The 16,671-nt window shown below is 33.2% G+C and overlaps 2 protein-coding genes across 14 annotated transcripts in view; both read right to left on the bottom strand.

Moving 5' to 3' along the window:
- LOC137249732 (uncharacterized) overlaps window positions 1-16,671 on the bottom strand; it is a 161,658-nt gene that overhangs the window by 68,121 nt on the left and 76,866 nt on the right. The gene's annotated exons all lie outside the window — the stretch shown is intronic.
- The window catches only part of Pfrx (6-phosphofructo-2-kinase), an 84,183-nt gene continuing 69,435 nt past the window's right edge, over window positions 1,924-16,671 (bottom strand). For 2 of the 8 annotated variants that reach the window (XM_067781526.1, XM_067781523.1), the window contains exon 2: window positions 1,924-4,856. In XM_067781526.1, coding sequence (XP_067637627.1) covers window positions 2,163-4,421 — 2,259 coding nt within the window. In that variant the 5' untranslated portion in view covers window positions 4,422-4,856 and the 3' untranslated portion in view covers window positions 1,924-2,162. Of the gene's footprint in view, window positions 4,857-8,220; window positions 8,511-13,913; window positions 15,006-16,671 lie in introns of those variants that run through there. The other 6 variants (XM_067781528.1, XM_067781527.1, XM_067781524.1 and 3 more) reach the window with 6 other exon arrangements.

The raw sequence follows: 16,671 nt of genomic DNA on the forward strand, positions 1-16,671 counted from the left end.
AATAAAATAATAAAAATGTTAGCATTCAAAAACTTAAGAAAAAAATTATTTAGAAAAAAATTTAAATTTGTAAAATTAAAATGTAATATTTTGCTTATCTTTCATATAATAATTATGTTCTTAGATATATAATGAAGTTTTTTTTTTTTTTGAGTTGTTAAATAAAATATCAGCTTGCACGACCTTACAGAAGTTTTAACTAATACTGAAAAAACTGAATAGAAATTTATAAAAAAAAAAGCATTTTCATTTAGGGCCGTTTTGATATGTGAACTTTAAAATCTTGAGCGTTTTAAACAAAATGTTTTAATCGGAAAAATAAAGCGCGATGAAATATTTATTTAAATTTTATAAAGAAATTTAATTTTTTTTTTATTTCATAGAAGACTTACTTCGAATTCTATACATACAAAAAAATTTTAATACAATATGCAAATAAAAAATATAAAAAATTATTTTTAAAATTTTATATTTAATTTTATTTAGTGAAAATATTTTTATTTCAAAGAAAAGGACTCGCAAAGAAAAGCCTAAATTTACAACACGAAAAACATGCTTAACATTTAATTGTTGGCATAATTAATCACTAAATTATTGTAAAATATATGCGTATGTATGCGTGTGTGCCTTGTGTGTTTAGCTCATGAAGTGGTCTAGAAAAAACCTCCAAACAAATCCTTATTAACACATGAAGTACATACATACATAAAAGATATATGATAGACATTACGATGGGTAGATATTTGATAATAATTTAAAATTTTTTTTTTTTTCAAATTCTTTTTAATTTTTTTTTTTTTTTGGAATTTTCAAATTTTTTTTTTTTTAATTTTGATGTTTATTTCTTTTTGCTTTAATTTTGAAAAAAAAACAATTTAAATTTTTACTTCAGTAAAAATAAAGTTTAAGATTTATTAAATTAAAAATTTTATTGAAAATAAAAGTTATTACAAAAAAATGTATTACAAAAAAAATGTATAAAACAAACAAAAATGTATACAATTCCTGGCAATATCAGCATACGAGCATTGCACAAGAAAATTTACTTAATTAAAAATAAAGTTTAAGATTTATTAAATTAAAAATTTTATTTAAAATAAAACTTATTACAAAAAATGTATTACAAAAAAAAATGTATAAAACAAACAAAAATGTATACAATTCCTGGCAATATCAGCATACGAGCATTGCACAAGAAATCCCCCCCCCCCCCCCCCCCCCCCTCCCCTAATATATGTATGTACATACATACGTTTAATGACATTACAATTAAAATTAATATATAATATAGACCAGTCATTACCGAGTTATAAATAGTAAACTTTGATGTTATCAAATAAGTTTCTTCAAAACATTTTGCTGTGCCCAAATTTCTTTACAAAAAATATCAAATATTTATCTGTGCAGAACCACAAACAACTATCCTTACAGACATATGTATATTACATTCACATCACATTAAACATCACTTAATTTCTCAGTACAAATACTATGCATATTTTAATGTAAGTATGTATGTGCTGATGATTTTATAATTTCTTAAATTTATTTATTTATTTTTTTTTTTCTTTGTCTTATACCTACCTTAAATTTTTTAAGTTTTTTTTTTCTTTTTAATTGTTAATTTTTCGTTTTTGAATTCGTAAATTTATCTTAAAATTTTTTAATTTTGTTTGTTGGTTAATTTTTAAATCCTTACGCTCAAGCTAAAAAAAAAAATAGAAGATGCATGTAATAAGAAATTTGAATGGAAATATCACTTTGGAAGTTTTTATTTATTTATTTTATGAATATGTGAATTTTTCAAATTTTGTTATGTTTTATTTATTACTATTTAGCTTTCGCAAGTTTTATACAATTTTTAAATACCTTTTGCTTTAATTTCTTATTCTTAAACTTTGATTGATAAACTTAGATTCAAAATTTTTTTAATTTGAAAATTGTTTTATTTATTAAGTTGTTTGATTATAAATTTTTTAAATAGTTTATAACTTTTAAAAATTTCCAAATTTCTTGAACTTTCAAAAAAAATTATTTTATTAGATTTAAAATTTCTTAAATTATTTTAATTTTTCTGTTTTCTTATAGTGAATTTAACCTTGGCAGATATTAGTATTCGGCGTTTCAATGATTTACCACACAGCTGCCGTCAGTTTTGCGATTCATTTTGTAATTGTTATAGCAGCATCGTTGGCGCCTACAACCACGCCCTCCGTAAGCACCGGCAATCCATTGCCTAAAGCTCTGCTACTGCTATTGGCTGCAGCAACTTCGTCACCTACAATCAAAACCTTACCCACCCCATCGGGTGCCACCAAATCACCACTCAATCCATCGCAACCCAACGACACATCACCAGGTATCCTTGGCTTTGGACGATGTGTATCGACCGCATCAACAGGTAACTTAATGTGCTCTACCTTACAGCCATACGCCACTGGTGTTAGTTTGATAACAGTGTGTAACGGTACATATAAATATGGTAACTCATCCGCAGATTTATCCAAAAAATAAGCAAATAAACAACGCAAAACAGCTTGATGTGATACAACCAAAACATTACCTTGACGCTCAAGTTCCATAATAACCGGTTCGAGACGTGCGACCAAATCCTCATAACTTTCACCGCGTGGATAACGATAAGCAAACTTATTAAGATCGCGCGCTTTAAACTCTTCAGGAAACTTGTCCTTAATCTGTTCATAAGTCATTTCCTCACAATGGCCTGCATCGATCTCATTTAAAGCCTTCCAACGTTCTTGTGGTGCTTTTACATCTGCAACAGTTTGTATAGCACGCTTCATCCACGAAGTCCATACACGCAAACCATCAATTTGCTGCTGTTCGATATATGCGGAAAGCGCTTTAGCATACTGACGACCACGTTCACTTAAGTTCGAATCACCGCCAATCAGTCCTTTAAGGTTATGTTCACTTTCGCCATGACGCGTTAAGTAGATCGTACGTGGTGTTATATGCGTGTTCATTAAATAATAAACGATACGTGATTCTACATGTCCTTCATTGTTGTACACGACAGTTTTTTTGCCAGCATTATAGATCTTCAAGAAACTCAAATGCGATTCGGTGACCTCATCAATTGGTTGATAACGTTCCTCATAGTGTTCGATTCGTTGCAAAAAGTCACGCACCACCAGCTCTGTATTCATATTCATATAATCTGGTGAGCTTACCTTAACCTCCTTAATATTTTGTTCGATAATCGTTGGGTCATCACAAATCGATTCAACAAAGAACAAACGAAAGTTATGTTGTCTCACAACTGTATCGTAGATCAGCTCCCGACGATCGCACGTCGAGTTTGTGGCATCAAAGACGGCAACACTACCCAAACCGCTAAGCAACCATTCGCAGGAATCATGTAACGCTTGATTTGCACAGCGTGTACGTATAGCCATTGCGGCTTCATTGTCAGCGCGGAAAAACTCATGAGACTTATAAGCCGTAGTTGCGCAGCGACGATATTCGCCCAAATTGAAAACGCGCGTTGAAATGCCAATCCAATTTAAGTAACGCGCCAATTTTTTGGAGATAAAAGTTTTACCGCGCGCTGGCAGTCCAACCATAGCGATGACATGTGGTGTTGTTACATCGGTGATGGCGCGTTCGCCGCGCACTGGAAATGGTTTAGTCATTACCGTCTCTGAGGTGGGTGGCAGCAGTTTACGCAACTCATCGGACATCACACTAGGACATACATGTAGCTCATTTTCAATGGCAAGATCAACGGTTTTCTTCAATTGATTGAGCGAGGTGGTACGCACGCGAAGCGAGGGTGATGTATTGAAAGGCATATCCATTATGCTGGTAGCGGTTACAGAGCGTACAAGAGAGTGGTGTTTGATTGCAGCGGCAACGACGGATGCTGTGGAGGAAAGCAGTAGGGAATTTGTGAGGGTCAATTGGGTTTGTGTTTCTTGATTTTTCAATTCTTCGACTTCAAAGGACGACTGAATAGGAAAGGATGGTGAGGAAGATGTTGAAATACGTGATGATGAAAATACAGTTGATATATCTGAGTCGATTGGTGGTGGTGTTGGTGGTGGTGTAGGTGAAGTAGTAATAAAAATGGATTTCTGTACTTCCGATTTATATTTCAACACAGTCAATGGTGATGATGGTGATGTTGATGTATGGCCGTAAGTAGTTGGCTCAGATGTTTTTCTTGTTCTGAATTTATTAAATGATGGTTTTGACGCAGCCGGCGTCGGCGTAATGACTGAATTTAATGAAGCCAGCGCGTTTAATGGAGTTGCCACGTTTGACGTTGTTGATGCGGTCGAGGATGCGGATGGTGGCGTTGAAAATGCGTATGATGGCGATGATGTTGTTGTTGTTGATGATGATGATGATGATGATGATGATGATATGATTACATTGATACATTCAATATTATTCATAAATTATGATTTTTTTGTTAATATTTAAATTAAAAAAGTATTTAAAAGATATGCTTTAAATCACTAGCTAAGTTGCAACTTTTCCCAGTAGATTGTTGTAACCTCAATGACATGACATCTAAAGTCCCTTAAAAGAATGCATTTTAGTTTAGTATCAAACGAAGTATGGTGCGTGTGGCCGTTGAATTATTAGAGAGCTGCCCAATTAGTAGATCACAAATTCAACTCTACACACTGACTTTCCCTCTATCTCTCCTTTCTCCTGTCAGGGAGCGTGCCGGGTCGTTTTAGGCCCGTACAACCGCGCTGCCTTTGTGAACGCTATACTAGTGTTGGAAGGCAGCCTTTTGCGAATAAGCTTCTGTTTATTCGCTGCCTTCTTTTCGTTTCGTTTTAAGTTTACTTTAGCTTTGTTTCTTGTACGCTTTTTGCTTTCTGCAAATAAATTTTAGAACAAAAATAAAATTCCTTTTTAAACTCTAGAAAGTTCAGATATTGATGCCTAAAGAAGGCACAAGTTTGAGAGTATTCGTTTACTATTTCCAAATTTAGGTATTATCCTTATACGAATACAATTGATTTTAATATCGATATATTTGAATCAAATCGAAAGTGAAATTTGAAAAACTTCTTCATATTGTATTTCTAAAAGTATGTGTTTACAATAATATAAAAAAGAAAAATTTCTCTTATCAATACTTATACTTTAAAAAAGAATCAAAAAATACTTGTGAATAAACAAAAAAAAGTTTTTAAAAAAATATAAATAAAAAAATTAAAAAAAAAAAGAAATAAAAAAATTCCAAAAATATATAAATTATAAAATTATATAAAAAACATAAATAAACAAAAATATCTGAAAAATGTTTGTGAATAAATAAAAAAAGTATCAACCAATTTAAGAAAAGTTAAGAAAGCGAAAAATCGAAAATTTAAAAATATATTTACAAAAATTTCCAAACAAAATAAAAATAAAACACAAAATTAAAAAATTAATTTTAGTACAATAAAAAAAATAAAGATATTTGATTTTTAAAACTAAAAACCTAGGCAACACTTCCAAAAAATTTTAGAATTGAGAAAAAAAATTAAAAAGGCAAGAAACAATAAAAACTAACCTACAAACTTTTAAACTTAAAACAAAGAATAAATTTAAATAAAAAAAACAATAAAAGGATATTTATAAGCTAAATTTAATTAGAACAGCAAAACATTGTAGCAATAACGGCATATTCTATTTTATTTTTTTAGTTTCTAATAGACTTAAAATATTCATCTATTAAGCTAATTTATTTTTAGACGCAGCAGCTATTCCATCTGGTTATATTCTCTTCGAATACGTAGAAACAAAATTTGAAAAGAAAAAATAGAAAGAGAAATACAAAATACATAGAGAAAAAAAAATAAGAAACACACAAAAAACATAATATCCCAACAAAATTAAAATAAATTTATAAAAATATTATAAAAAAAATAACAAAAATCAACTAAAAAGTTAAAATAGAAAAAAAACTTTAAGAAAATAATATTTAAAAAACTGTAAGGATTAAAAACCAAATAAAAAATGGATAACATGCTGAAGAGCGAGTTTGAACCAGAAATTAGATGAAGATTTTTAAAATATTGCTTCACTTTGCGCGGTATATACATATATTTTTTTAAAGTTTCCTCAAGAATTTATCGGAGTAAAAATGTTTAAAAATATAATAATATTAAAAAAAAAAATGCAAAATAGACAAGCGAATTGGAACTGGAGAGCTTGGAAAAGTTGACAAATTAGGTTTTTAGACTCGCACTAAATTAATTAATTGAAAAAATATATAAATAAATATTTAAAGAAATTTTGCCTAATAAAAAAATATAAAAAAACTTTAAAAGATTGCGATAATGTTAAGGGCAACTTTTAAAAGAAATTTTAAAAATTGTATTAAAAAAAAATAAATTGTAAATATCAAATAAATAAAGACACTAAGATAGTAAATATAAATTAAGAATAAAAAAGTTTAAAAATGGGATAAATAAAAACCCACAAAATAAGTAAAATGAAAGAAAAAATATTTAAAAATCGTCTTGAAATAAAAAAAGATTGTTATAAAAATATGAGAGAGTTTAAGAAAGAAAATACAATTTTACAATGAAAACAAATTTTAAAAAATTATAATTAAAAAACTTACAAAATTAGTAAAATGAAAATATTAGATCTTGAACAAATTCTAAAAATTAACCCACGTAAAAAATATTAATGATTTAATAAATATTGAAAAAAAATGTTTTAAAAAATGTTTCCATACATTAAAAGAATAATAATAATAAAGATTATTAGTTAATTTTTTTGTATTTTTATAAATAGAACAAAGCAAACCAGTTCTTTAAAAAAGAAAATGAACCTCCAACAACAAAAAGTAGCTTTCTTTGGTACAAGCTAACAGATAACGTATGACCATTAGACTAGGCGGCCACCGTGGTGTGATGGTAGCGTGCTCCGCCTATCACACCGTATGCCCTGGGTTCAACTCCCGGGCAAAGCAACATCAAAATTTTAGAAATAAGTTTTTCAATTAGAAGAAAATTTTTCTAAGCGGGGTCGCCCCTCGGCAGTGTCTGGCAAGCGCTCCGATTGTATTTCTGCCATGAAAAGCTCTCAGTGAAAACTCATCTGCCTTGCAGATGCCGTTCGGAGTCGGCATAAAACATGTAGGTCCCGTCCGGCCAATTTGTAGGGAAAAATCAAGAGGAGCACGACGCAAATTGGAAGAGAAGCTCGGCCTTAGATCTCTTCGGAGGTTATCGCGCCTTACATTTATTTTTTTATTTATTAGACTGGGTCGATTTATAAACCGATATCGCGCCATCAATTTTTTCGATAGGATTTGGGCTAAGGAAAAAAGTTACACTACCTTTTTACAACAAAAAAAATATATATATATATATATATTTTGGGTTTTGTAGTGTTTTGTCGAAAAATTGACCCTTTCGCCATTTTTTTTTTCGCAGGCTCGAAAATTATTTTTTTGGGTATGCGTAGTGGAACTTTTTTCCTGAGCCCAAATCCTATCGAAAAATCGATGGCGCGATATCGGTTAACTTTCGTCCATACAAATCGACCCAGGTTAATGACTACCCAAAGAATAAATCTATGCAAAGAAGGCAATTGGCAAAAATTGTACAACAACAAAGGCATGGCTTTGTTTGAGTGTTTGTGAACAGCACAAACATCGCAGGAGTGCGGGTTCTTAGCCCACTCTCGGAGGAAAAGCCTTTGAAGAGATTTACAAGGTATAACCGAAACAGCTGTCGCCTTTTCCATACTGAAATCAATTGCTTTCAATTTTTCTCATAAAAACCTGATGAAACTGAAAACTAAATTTCAAATAAATCAAAAAATGTTATGAGGTTAAGAGAATAAAAAATTTGCAAAACTCTAAAAAGATTGTTAAACAAATATAAAACCATATAAAAAATATTTAAATTATTTAAAAAAAAAACATTTATAATAATTTTTAAGCTGTAAAAATAATTTGAAAGCTGTAGAAAATAAACAAACAAACAAAAAATCAATTATAAAAATATAAAAAATGTTACAAAAGTAAAATGCCCTTTTTAAAATCATTGTTTGATGAAATGGAGTTGAAGAACATAAAAATAACAAACATTCAATTCAATTTTTCAATTGAACTAATTAACATTTAACTCAAAAAATAGTTGTACAAATATCACAAATGTGAAGATAATGCGGGAAGTGAAAGAACACAAGAGCTAAACAAAAATCAAAACGAAATAAGAAATCACCCGCCACTACCTTGACCAATATCCGACTTTCTTCTTTCCAGATCGCCAGCCACACTATCCGCTTCGAATCCTAGCAAATTTTTCTTAAAACGCAATTTGCTTTGGCCAGTTGTATCCGATTTTCTTCGTTCCATAATTATAAATTACTCGTTTATTTTTTTTTTAAGATACTTTTACAAAAATGCCAAAAACTTTAAACACAACTAACGGTGCTCACAATGTAATATTCAGAGCTTTACAAGATGACGATGTAAATATGATTAACGGCTTGACAAGTTGTTAGCCAATTAAAATGATTAACTGTTTAAATGAAAATATATTTAATAAAAATTATGTGGCCCCATTGGGTTTGATAATGCTGATAACTTATAGAAAGAGGTTCAAATGTAATCAGCAGTGTATATTGTAAAACGTACGAAACAAACACTGATAATGATTTACCCAGCAAACATTTGAAACATCATCGCTCACTAAATAAGGTCATACTAACATTTAGCAGAAGTTTGAAAATAAAGAGAAAAATGGGCATGTTTCTTTTTTTTCGAAAAAGAGAACTGCTTACCAACAAAGCGGTCCAACTTTCTTAGCACACCCAACCTTATCAACCAATCCCTAAAAAGATCCACATGGACCAGCCAGTTCAACCTAACCAACCTTATCAAAGAGAGGGGACTAACGGAACAAACTTTGTTAAATTCATTCAGCAAAATTAGTATTATAAAAAGTAATTGGTGGAAAGGCTCAATAACTACAAGTATTTCTAAATTAACCTGAACCGTAATACAATTATTGATTAGAGAAGCTCCGATTGGCAGGGATATAAGCCCAATGATTTTTCGTTGGGTACTAGCTATGCTAAAGAGAAGAAAAATCAGTATTGAGCTGGGAGGGACAACCGATTCAATTTTGACCACTAGGGGATGTTCTCAAGGGGTGTTACCTTCTGACTGAAATCGATTTGACACACAAAGATATGCAGATGACTCAGTAATCTGTATCCCAGGGATGCACGGGAAAACAATATGCAATCGCATGCATTAAATAGGGCGTGATACCAGAGGATTGTCTATTAGTCCCAACAAAACTATTTTAGAGCCTTTTACCCGCAGAAGAAAACGATACATGCCATATCCATCCCTGGGTGGCACCAAATGCGAGTTTAAAAGGAAGGAAAATTCGCAGGGTTAGACTGGACAGAACTTTTAATAAGTGGAATGCTCATCTAGATGCTACCTTAAACAAAGCAACAAGAGCTTTCTTCGCCTGCACTCGACTCAATGGAAAAACATGGTGGATATCTTTGAAAATGGTATACTGGACATTTAATACTCTTGTCAAGCCAATAGTTACCTATGCTTCCTTAGTTTGGTGACCGAAAAAGACGCAAAGAACAGTGATAATAATGTCTCCTGCTGAGGTATTTAGTGCCTTAGTGGAAATACTTACCTTCCCTATTCTAATAGAGAAAAAGGAAATCTCGCTGCACTAAGACTTAAAAATGTCTCTGAGCTAAAGACCGGAAGCATGACAGCGCATATGAAAGTAATAAGAAAATTCATAGGAAATCCTGTATTGCAACTACGTAACGCTCCTACGCTTAGAATCACATCGAATTCTGAGTTGTCCATTAGGGAAGGAACTCTTTGGAGTTCATACACTGACCATGACTCAGAGGTCTGGTTAACAGATGGACCAGAATTTGATGACGGAAAACGGGAGATGGCATCTGTGGGTCGAATTTGAAGAAATCGATACCAATGGGATGCTACCTTACTTTTTTTTTCAGACAGAAATCAATGAATTAGAAGTTTGAAGTAGACAAAGTCTACAAGAGACGATACTCCTAGAGTAGTATCCTAATAATATCAGACAGCCGACAGCCTTACGTTCCTTGCAGTCCTACGCAAATGCATTGGAGTGTTAAATGATTTGGGAGCCAAAACAAGGTTTTGTTAGGATGGGTTCCCGGGTATGAGGGACATGTAGGTAAGGAACAGGCAGACTACCTAGCTAAGCAGGGTGCTTTAGCAGCATTCTATGGTCCAGAGCCCTTCTGTGGACTTACAAAGACACACGCTAGGGAAACCATAAGTAACTGGGAAACCATTAGTTACTGGGAAGCAAAGCAGTTTAAACGACACTGGAATTCACTGCGACTTCGTCGATCTAGCAAGGCAGATACTTTTCCATCTAGGTGGCATGAGTAACAATTACAATCGCCAAGGATCGGAACAAGAAAATTAATCGACTGTCAACATTTCAGTCATCGAACGCGCGACTTAGGCACAGCTGACAAATTTTGCCCAAGAACGTGATGCTCTCTCATAAAAAGTAACACTTCTGCGGCAACTGCCGCTCGAACACAACCATGATTTGAGGGTCTTGCCAGTGGCGTTTTGGCAAAATATAAGAAACAATTTGGCAATGACACACCCAGGCAAGTAGATACGTACAATGGCTGCGACCCAGGTTGCCCAAGTAGCTATTGAAAAGCCGTTTTGATTTCATAAAACTCGTTTGAACCTACTGAGTGCTACACCACGTGCCAGCTCATCCGCCATCTGTTTTTGTTGTCATTGTAACAGTGCTTCGGGCCATCCAATAGGTGCGACGACTCACTAATTGTCATCAATATCCTCTACAATGAGTCCGAGGAAACTTGCAGTTTCAGCAGGGTTGAACCAGATAGACAAAGGTGTTAGAGGCGTTGGTTCCACCTTGCAATTGAAAAGATGTTTGGTGTCATGTGGGAACACAAGCGGGACATACATTGGGTATGTCGTGGTTTATTCTTGATAAGTTAACCTATTACAGTATCCAGAGCGAAGTAGAGATAGAGTTGATTTCCTCAACTGTGAGTTTAGAGTATTTGTATTTAAGAATGGGGCCACCTGGCAATCCCTGGTATAGTAGTCCGACGCCTTTTTATGGACGTATTTTAGGGCCTTTTAATGTTCTTTTTCTTTATGCTTACGGAGATGACTTTTTAAGTTCCTGGGAGGCGGGCCTCTTCAATCAGATGTATGTTGGCGTGCCCAGATTTCTGGGTATTCACCGTAAACTGTTTGTGCAGCATTTAATTTTTCTCTTTTGTGAGGAGTATTCTCGACTTACGGTGTAGATGATGTTCTGGGAACATATTAAGACATCCCGTGGAAGTTCTAAGCCATATCATTTCCTCTGATTCCCCTATGTACCAGAAACCAGATGTCAGAAAATATAGATACTTTTCAGGCCTGCCAAATCGCGAGAACTTCTACTTGAAACACGCTAAAGTTCTACGGTATTTTGATTGACGTAGAAATATATAGGGAATTCGAATAGATTTCCGCCTCAAAGTTGAGTCCATTTAGGAACCATCGGTGTAGGTTGGAATGCCGTTATTAGCTGGAACCGTGCCCCTCTTCCAATCATTCCTAATTGGAATAACAACGTTAGCACCGCCCTCAAACGGTAGTTTACAAAAAGTTAATTAAGGATACTGCTAAGCCTTTTCTAAGTTTTCCCTGAGCACCGGTATTCGTTGAGTCTCAGTGCGGTTTGTGTCGACCAACATTAAATGTGCATGTCTTTCTGAAACAGGTTAAAGATGCGGTCTAAAACCGCCGTGGGCATGTGCGGCAGGCTCCGGTGGCACCAACGCATGCAATGTGCTGATTTTTCTGTAGGCTGATGCTATTGTAATTCTAACTTAGAGCTTCCCACCACACTATAGAGCCATACAGTCATAGTACCATGTTGAGCCTGAGACCAAATTTCTTATCGAACGTTGCCTTAGAAAGCGATGAAGGGGTTCTGTACCCGCTTCTCGATGCACGCTTTCCAGTTAGCATCGATTGTTAGTCCCATATACTTGGCGCTACTTGATAGGGTTAAATGCTAGCCGTTTAGAGTTGGTAATTCGAAGGCAGGTGTTTTGTACATCCTCGTAAGGAGTAGTGGACCCGTTTTCTCCAGAAGGACCTACCCAAAAGCTCTATCATATAACGAAAAGACATTTCAAAGGGAGGAGTCTGCTTCCAAAGAGTCTATGCACATTTAGAGGATCTGAAATCTAAGGTTTCTATGTCAAATATGTATTTATGATAGAGGGATGGACTTTTCACGTGATTTATTATTCCATATGCGGACAGTGTTGGTTTCAAGGCACTACTAACAAAATACCCCGAATAAAACATCCTCACGTCACACAACCAGACTGGTGAGATCAGTAATAATATTGACGTTGCCGATGTCTAGACCTTTTTCATACAGACTATATGTGCTGACATCACGCTGCCGGAGAAAATATCTTCTATGTTGCTCTCCGAAGGGAACTTCTGTTTACAACGAGTCTGGAAGCCGGGTCTTGGCGCCAAAACTACACCTATTCATATCCGACCAATGATACCACAACAGCACTGCGCAAAATCTTAGAAAAAAGTTTTTACCGTACAGTAAACAAATTTATAATAGGAGGTGTGGCAATTAACTTCCGGGAATTTGTCAACAAAAAACTAAAAAATTAGGTTTTAGGAAAAACTGTACTATCAACCTTCAAAGTAGTCTCCCTCTAATTCTATATAATGATACCAACGTTTCTCCCATGATTGGAAGCACTCTTGGTAGTCTTTCGAAGTTAGCCCGTTTAGAACCACTGTTACAGCTTCTTAGACCTCCAACGACGCAATGATGAGTTCCCTTCAGGTTCGACTTCATCTTGGGGAATAGAAAAAAGTCGCAGGGAGCAAAATCAGTGCTAAAGGGTGGGTAAGGCAGCGTTTGCCAAAAATTGTTGCACACCGAACGACGAATGGGCCGGTGTACTGTCGTGATGCAAGATCCAACCATCCTTGGCAAGCTCGGGTTGCACACGAAAAACCCGTGCCGAAAGCCTCTCCAAGCCCAAAGCCAGTCACTGTCTAGCCAGAGGGAACGTATTCACGATGAGTGACGCCATTTATATCGAGAAAAAAGCCAACAACATTGCCATCAGATGTGACTTTGACTCGTATCGCTTTCGTTTGCCGCTCCGCACTCTTATCCAATCACTGTTGACTTTGTTGACGTGACTCACGGTCATATTCAAATATCAAAGTCTCATTTCCAGTGACTACCCATTTGGGTTATTCGCCAGATTTCACTAAAAGTTCGAATCACAACACGTTGCTTGTAATGTACGTCACACATTTGCACCACGCCACTAAAAAAGTTACTTGCAAAATATACGCATAAAACACAAACCAAAGATGCTATCTACTTCAACTTTGAACTCTAAATAAAAGGAAAGAACTGCCCTCTTAGATAGATAGATGATGACGAATGAAAAAGTGTTGCCAGTTTTTAAATTATAACTAAACTCCCATTGCCACACCTCGCTCAAGTTAACGAGTTGAAAAAGTGTTTTTGGAAACAAATTCACGCTTTAATCGAAACTTTCAAACAAAAATATGTTATAACATAAAAACTATCATCAGTTATTAACCACTTTTTATGCGCAAGAACGTAAATAAACTGACTAAAAAATTATTAAAAAACGAAATCAAGTCAAAGTCAAAATTCTGTTGTTTTGCTAAATTCTTTTACGCAAAGTTGTTATCGTTAGTAACAGAAGAAAACACGAACAAAAACACCAACACACCAATTCACCAAAATAAGTATATCTTTGTAAGAGAATTGATGAATTTTTAATTGTACTGCTGTTATAATTTAACTAAAACGTACAAATTTCCAAAAAAAAATATACTCCATACGCAACGCAAAGACGAATGAGCCGAGCAATCAGACTGACTATCCCACAACGAAGCACACGTGTTGTCTGCGAAATATTGACTTGCACACTGTCTTTAGTTTTATTAATAAACAAAACAAAAAAACAAAAAAAAAACTATTTTTTGAAACGTCAAAAAAGAAATGCAAAAACCAAATATGCTTGCAATGTCTTTTAAGCGATAGCGTGACTACACTGAGTAAAATTTGCGAAACTGATTTGAAAACTGCGCTTAAGTGAGGCTTAAATGTGAGGGGTATTCAAGCCGGTAATTATTCCATGTGATTAAAAATTATTTGTTTCTGTTGTATTTTGTTTTTGTAAACTGTGATAAGCAGTCTTGTGAACCTTTTCTCCCACGATGGCATTTGAGTCCGCTTTCGTCCGATGATCGGACTGTCAAAAAACCGGGAGAAAAAGCTGTGGCCTTTATCGTCCAGATGCCGCATTGTTTCAAATTTTACCCAAACATTTAATAGAAGAAAAATTAAAAATTGCTTGAAAAAAAAATGATTAATTGTATTTAGGTAATCTCCCGCTTTGTATCAACAATTAGCTATCTTGTTTAATTATTGTTGTTCCAAATCAAATAAAGAATACTAAAGACGTCACTTTACTCCTCTCTTTTCTTTCCTTTTATTTTTTTTCTTCTCTTTTCTTTTCTTTTTCTTTTCTTTTCTTTTCTTTCTTTTCTTTTCTTTTCTTATCTTTTCTTTTCTTTCCTTTCCTTCCCATTCCTTTCCCTTATTTGCCTTTCCTTTGTTATGTGTCATTTAATATTATTTTGGTTTAATTTAATTTTGTTTTTTTTTTTATCTTATTTTTATTTATTTTATTTTATTTTATGTTATTTAATTTTATTTGATTTTATTTTATTTTATTACTTTTATTCTATTTCGGCCTTTATTTTGTAAATGTTTATAAAAATTGTATTTTATTTTATTTTATTTAATCTTATTTTATTTTATTTCATTTTATTTTATTTAGCTTCTTTTCTTTTATTCCTCGTTATTTTATTTTATTTAGCTTCTCTTTTATTCCCCTTTTTTTTTATTTCATTTTATTTTATTCTATTTTATTGTATTTTATTCGTTTTTTATTTATATTTGTTTTTTTATGTTATTTTATTTCTTTTTATTTTGTTTTATTTTATTTAGCTTCTTTTCTTGTATACCCTTTTATTTTATTTTGTTTTATTTTATTTCATTTTATTTTATTTTGTTCAGCTTATTTTTTTATTCTCCTTTATTTTATTTTATTCCATTTTATTCTATTTTATTAAGCTTAATTTCTTTTATTTTTTTATTCTCTTTTGTTTTGTTTTATTTTATTTTATTTTATTTTTTTTATATTTTACTTTATTTTATGTTACTTTTTTAATTTTTTTATATTTTGTTGTTGTTAATTAACTAACAAAGTGGAATACGAAATTGTCGCAACCAACAAAACGAATACATACTTTAACTTTTGTAAACACTTCGAATATCAGCAAAAAAACTACACATTTGCTCATATTTTTTAACTCTCGCGCTATACGCCCAATGTACACACTCTTCGTAGATTTGCCCTCGAGATCAAATCTGAGCTCGTTTGTATGAGACCTGCTAATTTGCTAAATATTTTTAACTTGCCTATTTATATATAGATTTCTGTACGAGTTGGCCTTGTTGTCGAGATATTAATGATTTATAATAAGATGGATGGCTGTAAAAAGGAAAAAAAAATCAGTGAAGAAAAAATATAAGCAACCGCTTGCTTAGCCTCTTCCAGGTATATTATTTTAGGCGTTCAGTTGTGAAAGTGACACACAACCCATATTCAGTTTATTTAGAAACCAGACTAGTATTGAAAAGAGTCCAAAAAGTATTCATAAAATTTGCCTTACGTCCTTAAAACTGTCTCCTATATATGTGTAAATCGCACTGTATGTTTCTTAATTTCAAGCTCTAAGCAAATATCTTCTTCTTTTCCATAGAGGTTTTACAGATAAGATCCTAAAGATCTATTTGGAGAACAGATTAGAGAAGGAAAGAGAACGTGTTTAAATCATATATGTATGTCGCATAATAGTTTGACAATTAGTATCACTGCCAAGTACAGGCCTACTTTTTTTTTTTAATAATAATGTGATTCATTATGTACTACATATTTCTTGTAATAGAACGTAATCTCTTTCATTTTCTGACTACTATTATTGTATATTCTTGTATTATCTTATCTATTTTTTCATTGTACTTGTTAGATAACAAACAAACAACATTAGCTATGAAATCCAGCGAAGAATCACTCTTGCCAAGAAATGCTACTTTGGAATAGGAAGGCAATTGAAAAGTAAAGTCCTCGCTCTGCAAACGAAAATTATGCTCTACAAGTCAGTTATCGCAGCCGTCCTGCTATATGGTGCAGAAGCATGGAAGCATGATGTTGTCATGATCAAGTGAGGCGGCTCTGGGAGTGTTCGAGAGAAAAGTTCTTCGAAAGATTTACGGATCCTTCGCGTTGGCCAAAGCGAGCACCCAGAAATAGTATCAATGATGAGCTTTACGCAGACGTCAACATAGTTAAGCGAATTAAGACTCAGCGGCTACGTTGGCTAGGCCATGTTATGCGAATGAAAGAGGATGCTATGGCTAAGAAAGTATTTTATCGGAACTCTATGTCACTATTTAACTGCATTATTGAACCTATAGAATTAGAAATCTATCATTCGAA

The sequence above is a fragment of the Eurosta solidaginis genome, chromosome 4 (assembly GCF_040869045.1).
Source record: "Eurosta solidaginis isolate ZX-2024a chromosome 4, ASM4086904v1, whole genome shotgun sequence".
Classification (NCBI taxonomy): domain Eukaryota; kingdom Metazoa; phylum Arthropoda; class Insecta; order Diptera; family Tephritidae; genus Eurosta; species Eurosta solidaginis.